Source organism: Alexandromys fortis, unplaced genomic scaffold (genome assembly GCF_014885135.2).
Source record: "Alexandromys fortis isolate MF-2015 unplaced genomic scaffold, M_Fortis_MF-2015_v1.1 scaffold_46, whole genome shotgun sequence".
Lineage (NCBI taxonomy): Eukaryota > Metazoa > Chordata > Mammalia > Rodentia > Cricetidae > Alexandromys > Alexandromys fortis.
Window position 1 is genome coordinate 5,320,796 of NW_026067919.1, and position 11,728 is coordinate 5,332,523.

General features: G+C 36.0%; 1 protein-coding gene across 1 annotated transcript; it reads left to right on the forward strand.

Moving 5' to 3' along the window:
* Window positions 1–843: 843 nt before the first annotated feature.
* Window positions 844–1,204, forward strand: LOC126500666 (60S ribosomal protein L34-like). The gene has a single exon (XM_050140741.1). The coding sequence runs from the start codon at window positions 851–853 to the stop codon at window positions 1,202–1,204; it is 354 nt and encodes a 117-aa protein (XP_049996698.1). The 5' UTR covers window positions 844–850.
* Window positions 1,205–11,728: the final 10,524 nt, after the last annotated feature.

Sequence of the window (11,728 nt, forward strand, 5' to 3'; positions counted from 1 at the left end):
AGCTTGCTATTTGGACTGACTGGCAATAAGTTGAATTTAAATAAGCAACATATATTTAAAATTCAGAGGGTCAGTGATCATGAAGCTGGAAAGCCAAGGAAAATATATATTTAACATTTGCATAAATGACTTCTAAGCAGCTGATTGATTTTGACCTTTAGGAAGATTGGTTATGTTATTTTTTTAAGTCTCTCATACTTTCAGGATGTTGATAGCTGATCCAGATAGAAAATTATGTTCTTTATGGACACTACTGAATATTGATTACTAATTCATACTGTGTATCAATTAAGTGGTAGCCAAAGGATTGAGTTTGCTCTGGAAATCAAATTAATTGAAGCTTTGCTTCACGTAGGAATGAGACTATAAAAGTTATCTTTTATCCTCTCATTTAAAAAGTAATAGAGAGTGGAAGACAGATTTAATGTTTTTTGCACTTATTTCTCTGTGTTCTTTGCTATTTTATATGTTAAGAAAATATTTCAGTCATGCCCTGTTGTTTGCATTCTGAAATCCTTAGTTGAAGTAAGACAAAAACTAAGGAAGAAAGATAGAATTAGTGAGCCTGTGGATGGGTACTGGTAGAGAGGGAAACTTTCTTGCTATTTAAAGTGCATTGGTTTATTAATTAGGCTACAATGTATACCAAGAGTTCCATTTAGTTATCTTAATTATCATAATACACATTTCTAATATATCTTGGAACTGGGAGCTTAACAAAAAATACTAAGAGCCTTTGTTAAATTTAACATTCTTCACTATGATTCTTTGGACTGTATAGGAATATTAAAATCCCCAACTAAGTTCCTTCCTTTTCTTCTTCCGGGGACGGTGCTTAGAGGCACTCAGAATGGTCCAGCTTTTGACATACCGTCGTAGGCTCTCCTACAACACAGCCTCCAACAAAACTAGGCTGTCTCGAACCCCTGGCAACAGGATTGTTTACCTTTACACCAAGAAGGTTGGAAAAGCACCTAAATCAGCATGCCGTGTGTTCCCAGGCCGACTCAGAGGGGTTTGTGCTGTGAGACCGAAAGTCCTCATGAGATTGTCGAAGACAATGAATCATGCCAGCCGGGCCTATGGTGACTCCATGTGTGCCAAGTGTGTCCGTGACAGGATCAAGCGGGCTTTCCTTATTGAGGAGCAGAAAATTGTTGTGAAAGTGTTGAAGGCACAAGCGCAGAGTCAGAAAGTGAAATAAATCTGTGGCTTTTCTAATAAAGGTCAAGGCTTGGTTAAAAATAAAATAAAACCCCCAACTAAATGACTCAAATTCTTTTTCCTTCTAACAATTGCTCATAATGTATTGCCACCTTTTAGTTTGTATTTAGGAAGGGTATATTTGGTCCTGGGGTCAAGGGACAATATTTTTATAGAATTCTAGAGAGTAGCATGTGGTGAGTGTGCGGTTACTAGTTAAGGTCAATAGTCCTGCAGAATAGAAACTGACTCAGAGAAAAGGCCATCATAAATGGTTAAGGTAAAAATTTTTGAAGAGCAGTCACTGGATAGATCTGGAGCACCAGTGCTTCAATGCATACAAGAATTAAGAAGTCATGGCAACTAACTCCTTGAGCATGCACGCTGATGGGTAGGTGTGATCTGAGGGATGCAAGGAAATTCTTCTGATTACTATCATTTGCTCAGAGAAACGTTAGGTGTACTCTCCATAAATGAGTGGCAATGCCAACAAAATAGATATAGAAGTCAAAGAGGAGAGAGATTGCAAAATAGCTGAGAAAATTCTTACTGCATATCCTAGAGACTGATGTATATTTATAAATGTTAGCCTTTCTGTTTCCATTAGGGAGGATGTGCAGGCATGCACATAATCTCTGGGGACTGTGAATCCATTAACATTATTTCATTTATGAAATCTTAAATGATACAAATAATATCACATAAAAATTTAGAATTTAGATACTCAGTGATAAAAATCAGTATACATCTAGTTTTACTGCCAATTCTAAGGGATTTAGGGGTCACTAATTCTATTCTTATAGGAAGAAGAAGAAGAAGAGGAAGAGGAAGAGGAAGAGGAAGAGGAAGAAGAAGAAGAAGAAGAAGAAGAAGAAGAAGAAGAAGAAGAAGAAGAAGAAGAAGAAGAAGAAGAAGAAGAAGAAGAAGAAGAAGAAGAAGAAAAGAAGAAGAAGAAGAGGAAGAGGTAAAAGAAACAAAGAAATTCAACTATCTGGAATTCTGTGACTTGCCTTAGCCCTGCCAAAGAAGTGAGGTAACAGGGTTACTGACAGCCTGAGACATAAAGAGAGACTCATGGCCAGAGGCTTGGCTGATATACGGTCACTCAAAGCACAAGTCACTGCAACCATCTTCTGCTCAGAATAAACAGTGATCATTTAAAAAAAAAACTGATAAACGCTGTTTTGGTCCAATATGAGAGTTAGAAACTCTTCTGGGCTGGATCAAAGTACTCTAATGTAAACACTATCATTATCTCAGGACCCCATAGTGAACATGTGGGAAATTTTCTAATATATCAATACAGAAAAGGGTTCACAGTCCTTGTCAGATACCCTCAGAATAGTCTTCATAAAAATGACACAATCTTCAGCTTTATTCCAACTGAAAAAGATATTTCTCCTATTGGAACTTTTTGTCTCACAAAGAGATGAATGAAAAACACCAGAATTGACAGGGTTCAGAGATACACAGAAGACTGAAAATAAGAAGGTAGCTAGTAAAAAGATGGAAGGATGCCACAAAGATGAATAGAGGTCGTAGCCTGGACAGACAGACTCAACTAAGACTGACACATAACAGAAACATTAGATAACTTTGCAATACCCCCACCTTACCTTCTTACCAACAAGGTTTTATGTTAGTGATGGATTACATTAGCGGGAGATGGAAGATTCTGCTTCTTTTTGATGGTTAGTGCTGGGGAGCCCCAAAGACAACAAAAAGAATAAAGAAGTACAATAGATGAATTTGGATTTCTGACTCAGATAGAGGTAGACACAGAATAAAGACAGACTAGAGGATTAACATAAATCATCACACTGTATGTGACCATGTGTCCTGTAATAGGACCATTGTGTCTCATTTCAACAATACAAAATCATGTCATATCTAGAGGTAGGGAAAATCAGCCTAGATGGGGAAAGAAATCCACCTTTAGAGACACATTCAAATGTGAAGCAGATAGAATCATCATTCTGATAACTTCAAATTATGAGATTTGAATGATACAAATAATCATTTATTAATGATTAATATATTAGGTGTTCTAACAGAGATTATGTGGACCATGGATTATCTGGATAGACAACGTAAGCAGAGAGTGGAAACACTAGGAACATATTCAAAAATAAATGCTAAATGTCAGAAACAGTGAAACTGGTATAGAGTTGCAGGATCAGCTTATCAGTAGCCTTTATATGACAGAGTGAGGATTTGAGACTGACTAGCAATGGAAACTTTTTTCTCAAACTGAACTACAGAAAGAAAAGGGGTGGATTAAAGGCCAAGCATTAATAAGACATGGAATTTAAAAAGGAAGTGACATATTCTTGAGAAAACAGAAGAAAGAACAAAATGAGAGAACTATTTGAAATGATAGCCAAAAAGTTTCCACAATTAATGTCGACACTGAACATAAACACAGACAATATAACTATACATTTATTAGAAGCAAACATAGAAGAAAACCATGTTGGCTACACTGTTATGAGGCATAAGAACAAGACTGCAGCTATAGTGTCAGAATAAATACTTAAACATTGTGTATCAGATAATGGATGGGTGTCTTAGATTGCATTTAAAACCCCTCAACCATCAAAAAACATGATTTCTGCTTACCAACTGGGCAAAAGGCATCAACAAACAATGCCCTCAAGGGTCCTCAAAGGGAAATAAATGAAAGGCAGGATGCTCAGTGTGATGACCAGAAACATATGTTGACATGTTGTTGCAGTCAATTTTATTGACTGATAGTGATTTTTGTTTGTGCCCTTTGTACCTTACAGGACTTTCTCTGTAAATGGTTGTCATTTATTTGCCATTTGAACACATCATGGTTATAGTTTCCAGTAGGAAAACTGCAAGGACTTTCTACATACTTGGAGCACACACTCTTTTCTTCTCGAATAGAGATAGCTTTGTGGTTTTCAGATCTCATGGATGGTAGTGGACAAAGGACAGAAAATGTGAGTCATGGAAGCAAAGCATGTAGGTCTATTGGGTAAGGGCTTGAATTGGGACTTTACATCCAACAGATGAAGGTGGGTAGATGAGCTTACTTAATTCAGGGAAGCTCCCAAGAAAAACAAAAAGAAGTTTGAAACAACTATATTCTGGCCAAGAACAAAGCATGTTCATTTAGCTGAAACCCCTACTATTTGGTACTTTGAAACAGACCATATTATTAGGAGACAGTAACTGTATGTGAGTCCACTGAATGTATAAAAACTCAAGCTGAGAGGTAGTTATGGGCACCCCATTTTGTAATTTTTTCTACATTTATATTTTAATTTGCTTTAAAATCTTTAATACAGTGGATTGAAATAATTTACATGGTAGGCTGGTGCATTCAACTAAGAAACCAGACTGTCTGTGCTCTTCGTAATTGCATTCTTGTTCTACCTTACTTTGCTATTTCAAAATAAATTCTTTTGTCAAATTAGGGAGATAATTTCCTCATCATATTAAAATAATTTTATCTCAACTTAATGGTTTTTAATGCTCATTTAAAAAATATTCACTTTGCTACATTTTATTAATGGGTATTTTACCAATTCTCTATTACTATCTAATTGTGCAAAAATGCTCTTTTCTAGTTTTCTTATTAAAGGCAGACTTTAAAATGAATTCAATATCCTGGCATTTGAAAATAATTATTAATTTCATGCCTACTTGCTTTCTACGTGTTTTACTCTGGAGATGTTTATATAATTCCTTTCTATTACTTTAATCCCTCAGAAATATTCACTGCTTCTCCACTATTCATGTATTTATTTGAATGTCTCAAGAATGGTCTTTCACCTTGCTCTCTCCTCCTAACCGCAGAAATCTTCATTTTACCATTAAGCTTCCAGATTTCTTTACTTATTATTATATTTTCTATGGGGGATGACTCCAGAAGGATTAAATAATTACTTTTAGAATTTACACACATGAAGAATGAATGTATGTTTTATCATTATCATTTAAACATCTCTACCTTTAGCTACAGAATTATTGGTTAATATCTTTAGTAAGGGTGTCATTATTTTGGGGCAGAATACATGGCTTAGCATTTAAAAGTAAACATTGCTCTTGCAAAAGGACCTGTGTTTGGTTCTCAGCATCACCATGCTGGTTCACAGCCATGTGTAACTCCAATAGTTCTAGGTGACCTGTTACCCCTATTTGACATCTTTGAACACTGAGCACACATGTGATGTAAATATACACATGTAAACAAACACACATACACCAGTTTATTTTTCTAATTTCTTTCTGATATTTAAAAACATTTAACAACAGAAGGAGATTTAAAAACTAATAAGCATGGAATAATTTATTCCATCAATACAGTGTGATTTTATTTTTATTTCAAATGTAAGATTACTTGAGATAGCTAAACCCAATGTATTTTATTTTTTGATATCCTCTGTGTCATATTGAGCTGAGAATTAGAGAGAAACTTAATGATTCTAGTATTCAAATATCTGTCCAGGCAGATCCCATTCCCAAATCAAACACTCCAACTTCCATCTTTACTCTGATGCTCATGTATTCTTCTTTTTTTTATGTTACTATAGGTGAATTTTTGAAATGAAAATACTGCCATATACTATGAGATTCTTGGCACTTCATCTATCAACCCTGTACTTTCAAAATTTGCAGTCTTTTTCTAACAATAATGTTAGCCCTACTAATTTTCTTTATTCTATTTGGTTGTTTCTTATCATAGTTGCATTCTACATTGCTCTAAAAATTATCAACTTAAGAAAGAAAGGAGGCATTTGGTCTCACAGTGTCAGGGTGTAGCCTTCATGGTGGAGAAGTCATGGGGCAGGAGACTGAAGCAGAAGACCACATTGTCTCTTGTTAGAAAGCAGAAGGCTAGGGATGCTGGTGCCAGGGAGCATCTTCATTTCTGTGCAATTCAAGACTCAAGAACACCCTGAGCTATGCAATCCAATCAGAGTTACCCTTCACAGACACAGCTACAGGCTAACCTAATTTAAAAAACCATCATACCTATATCCAGAGGAAGTTGTCTTTGAGGTCATGCTAGATCTAGTCAAGATGGTAATCAATAACTACCATCACATTTATTAGGAAAAAAAAACAATTTTCAAGAGCAACTCTTATACTTTTTAATCAGTGACAACTCAGGTAGCCAGTGACTCAGGTCAAATGTAGAATAATGTGTTTATGATTTGCTGTGTTTGGCAAGCATTAGAATGAAAAGAAGAAAACACCACAAAGTCATTGGTCTTATCAAGTTTGCTATCTACCTACCTAAGCTCATCTGCTAGTTGTTTAACTCCAATTTAACATGTTAAGAATGAATGTTTTAGCCAGGCAGTGGTGATGTATGCCTTTAACCCCAGCACTCAAGAGAAAGAGGAGGGCAGATCTTCATGAGCTCTAGACCTGCCTGGTCTACAAAAGTTAGTTACAAAACAGGCACCAAAGCTATACATAGAAACCCTGTCTTGAAAACAAAACAAACAAACAAACAAATAAACAAAAACCCACCAAAAACAAAATAAAAAACCAAAGCAAGCAAGCAAACAAACAAAAAATGTTTAAGAAATAATATATCTCTGCTTAGACTTATTTTAAGAATCTCCTTCTTTTCAAATGAAGGGTCTATGTGAGGAAAAACAAAAATCCTGTCTTAGAGAAACTTTGACTTTCCATTTTCTTAACTGCATGAGCAGAATTTACAATTGGGAAAACTCGCAGTCTTCCACGTTCCATTCAAAACAGAATTTGAAATCACTTCTAGTGCATTTGCTTATGGGCTTACGCTTATAATTAGAATACTTTATTACTAAGCATTTTGAAAACAAAAAGAAACAGCCTTTGAAGATGACCAGGCTGCATTTAGATGTGTACTGGCGAGGCTGTTATCACCAACATTGCAACCATTATCTCTCAGACAAGATGGGAGAGATGCCATGGGGCAGTACTACATTGTCAACTACACAGTTAGGAGGAGATCAACAGTGAACCAACAGTCCTAGCTAACTTCAAAGGCATGTTACAATTATTTTCTTTTCTACAGTTAGAGTCTATTTTTAAAAGTTTTTAGGTGTAAGCTAATTTAATGAGATTGCTGATTATATATAATGTGATGATGAAACGCTTATTCAAATACAATAAAAATGAAATCATATGCAGATATGACTTCATTTTCAAATAGATGTTTCAGTTTCCAATTATGTGAATAAAAAATGGAATGCTTTGACACCAGAGTGCTAATGTAAAATGGTTCACCTATTCATGGTGAATAGTGCAGTATTCTCAAGAATTTAAAAAAAAAAGATTAGATAGCTCAGAAAGCAAATGTTCCTACCTCTAAATGTGACATTCTGCATTTTATTTCTAGACTTCACATGATGGAAAAGAGAGCCAGCTCTTGACAGTTGTCCTTTGACCTCCCACCCACACACAATGAAAAACGTAATAGAAATTTAGATTCTAAAAAGTAAGAATAAGGTAAGAATAAAAAAAAGTAAAGATTAAAATTGACATGTGTTCTAGCAATTATGTTTCTAGCTATCTATAGAAAATAACTTAAATCAAGGTCTGAAAGCAATACATACACACCGATCTCTGAAGCAGCATTATGGACAAAAGCCAAAACACGGGCACAATGCAAGTGTCTGTGGACAAATTAGTGGGTGAACAAAATGTGAAATGTACATAATATTATTTAGCCATATAAAGGAAATGTTGATGTTGACCACAGAGATAAATGCGAAGGAAGTCAATTATCAGCCAGCAAGACTGGCTTAGCTAACAAAGTGCTTACCCTCCAAATCTGTTCCCCTGAATTTGATCACTGGTACCCATGAAGAAAGAAGGGAATTGACTCTCGAAACTTGTCCTTTGAGCTCTAGCCATGGTCCCACACTCTTACAAGGTAGCAGTAAATACAATTTTTGAAAAGCTAGCTGCAATGAGACAAATAAGGGGTGAGTAATTATTCCATGCCTGCCCTCCTTCCAACACCACGCATAGGAGACACCTAAAATCTGAAATTCATAAATATAAACAGAAAGAAGTTGCATGACATTGTGGAAAGAAGAGATGCTGAATTGTTGAATGTGAATATTATTTCAGCATTGTAGACGGACAACAGCTGCTGCCCCAATAACAACAATGCAACAATTATTTCTTGTAGTATGAGGCTGCTTGTTTGTTTCTCGGCTGCCAAGACTCCCGAAATAACCACACAGAAACTGTATTAATTAAATCACTGCTTGGTCTATTAGCTCTAGATTCTTATTGGCTAACTCTTACATCTTAATTTAGCCCATTTCTATTAACCTATGTATTGCCACATGATGGTGGCTTACTGGCAAGGTTCCATGCAGCGTCTGACTCTGCGGGGCTATGTGGTGTCTGTCTGACTCTGCCTTCTTTCTCCCAGCATTCAATTTAATTCCCTTCTAAGCCCCTACACCCCAACCCCTGCCTAGCTCTGCTCTACCCTATAATAGGCCAAGGCAGATTCTTTATTCATTAACCAATGGAATTCACAGCATACAGAGGGAAATCCCACATCAACTTCTTAACTGTATTTCTCCAGTATTCTGAGAACATGTCAGTGTTCCTGTGTGAAGTTTACTGTACTATGACATAAAGTCCCAAAGCCTTTTGTTTCCTACTCAGTAAGTAGGACGACCGTCGGAAGTCTGGGCTAGGGAAGGACAGCATGCGTCAATGCCGAGAATGACTGACAGCACATGATGGGTGAAACAGACAGCAATGTGCATTAGGTGTGTGCCTTTGCTAAATGAAAAAAGACAAACACCTCCCAGGCTCACTTATATATATAGAGTCTGGATGGTGGCCAACAGAGACACAGAGAGCTGAATCTAGAGAGTGTGATGGAGAAGGCTTAACCGATGAGTAGTAAGTTACAGTTAGATACACAATTCATAGTATCATGAGCATAGATATAATTATGAGCTGGTTCCTTCAAAAGTTATATGTATCAGGGCTGGAGAGAAGGCTGAGTGGTTAAGAGAACTGACTGCTTTTCCAGAAGATCTAGTTAGTTTTAATTCCCAGCACCCACATGTCAGTTCACAGCTGTCTATATCTCCAATTCCATGGGACCAGAATCACACGGCAAAACACCAATGCATACAAAATAAAGATAAATCAATTTACAAAATCTTATACATCATAAGGAAATATGAAAAGAAGCACTAACAAAGATAATCTGAATGATAGAAATACAATATCAGTAATGACAGTATAAAAGGAAAAAAAACCTTGATAACCATGCTCGTTCAAAAGATCAAAGTTCCCAGGCAGTGGTGGCGCATGCCTTTAATTCCAGCACTCAGGAGGCAGAGGCAGATGGATCTCTGTGAGTTAGAGGCTAGCCTGGGCTACAAGGGCTAGTTCCAGGAGAGGCTCCAAAGCTACAGAGAAACCCTGTCTCGAAAAACAAAAACGAAAACAAAAACAAAAAGATCAAAGTTGGCAGAGCCTTTAGCTAAACTTGCTAATAAAAGTAAATATGGACTATTAAAATCGTAAGTGAATAGAAACACTGCAAGCCACTTCATAAAAGGAAAAACATTTACAAAAGATTAGTAGAAAATTATCTGACAATATACATTAGCTAACCCAATAAAATGGAAATATTAATTGTGACACATACAGTGAACATAGTTCTGAAGAAATAAACAAACAAAAAAAAAGAATAGAATCTAAAGACATGGAAATACAAACAAAGAATACTGGGAAGAACAGCTAACTTCCTAAAAAACCTCACCAAACTTTTAAAGACGCATCAGTCTCTCATAATTTTCTTAGAAAACTGCAGAAGATGACAGTGAGCAGCTAAAATAAACAGATAACATCTCCAGGGAAGAGCGCTATAATTTATTATGTAATATCAAGTGTTTAGCCCTACAAACATAGACATACCAGCAACACTGACTGGAATCAGCAGGTTATAGTTACACTATTCATTCACATATATAATAATTATGGAAAATATTCCTTGAATTTGAAAGGGAGTTTGGAGTACACGGGAGAGATATGGGGTGATGAAGGAATAGAAAATATGTGATGCAATGTTTTATTTTATTTTTCTTTTATTTAAAATAGATTTTTTTTCTCATATAAAGTACCCGGGTTATGGTTTTTCCTCCCTCTCTTTCTCCTTCTCCACCCCCCCCACCTTCCTTAGCATGCAAGTCTACTCCCTTTTTGTCTTAGGAAACAAACAGGCTTTTAAGGGATTATGAGAATATAATAATACAATACAGTATAATATAATATAACAAGATGAAACAAACACATAGGAACAAGACAAAGCAAACAAATGGATCCCAAGAAGAAGAAGAAGAAAAAAAAAAAAAAAAACAGAGACCCAATGGTTCAAATGCTAAGGAAACCCATAAAATCACTATAATGGAAGCTCTAATATGTACAGAATATGTATATATGGAAGTATAATATATACTTGTAGGGTAAAGATATAAGATTAAAAATATAAATGAAATAAAAACAAAATTCAAAATAATATAATGAAATAAAAGGAAAAGCTCTGATATGATTTTAATACACAAAGAATCCCAATGACGCCTTTGAGTTTGTTTTTCTTTGGCCATATACTGCTAGGCATCCAGCCTTTCCTTGAGAGTATTTTGTTTCCCCTGTTAGACTCCCATAGAGGAAACTAAATGTCCATTTGCAAGAGGTTATCAATTGGAGATTGCTTCAAGTTTAAGGATGGGGACATGTGTCCATGTTTCCTTTTGGCTATAGTACCCTATCTGGCGCAGACCTTTGTGGGTCCTGTGAATCTGCCTTAGTCTGTGTGAGTTCATATGCATGTCAATTTTGCTTGTTTAGAGGCCTTGTTTCTTGGTGCCATCCATTCCCTCTGGTTCTTATACTCTTTCCACCACCTCTTCCTCAGGTTCCCTGAGCTCTGAAGGGAAGGATTTGATGGAAGTGTCTTGTTTAGGGCTGAGTGTTCCAGGCAGGAAGTATAGGTGGGACAACCAGAATTTTGGGAAGATGAAAGGTATAGATGCATTCACCAGTCAGATGCAGAAGAATCAAGATGTGAATGCCAAACTGACTAAGGTACCAAGCCTCGTGCCTAAACATAGATAAAATTTATGAGATAATTTAAGTTGTAAGAGCTCATTAATAATAAGCCTGAGGTAATAGACCAAACAATTTATAATTGATATAAGCCTCTGTGTGTTTCTTTGGGATTGAATGGCTGCTGGACTAGGCGGGACAGAAACTTTACTTTGTAGATCAGGATGACCTTGAACTCACAGACATCCACCTAGCTCTGCCTCTTAAATGCTGCAATTAAATGTGTGCCCCACAACATCAAGTTACTCTATTTTTTAAAGGACTTTCTCTATCCTTTTTATTTTCTCTCCCAAACCAATGCATATTTTTAAACACACTGCAAATCATTTAGAGATTTTTTTTCTGAGTCTATCTTGATGTATATTTTTGTATTTCTTTCTGACACATGAGTCTTTAATCTGATATATGG

Coding starts and splice junctions, on each gene's coding strand:
- LOC126500666 (XM_050140741.1), top strand. CDS start 851: ATGGTCCAGCTTTTGACATACCGTCGTAGGCTCTCCTACAACACAGCC.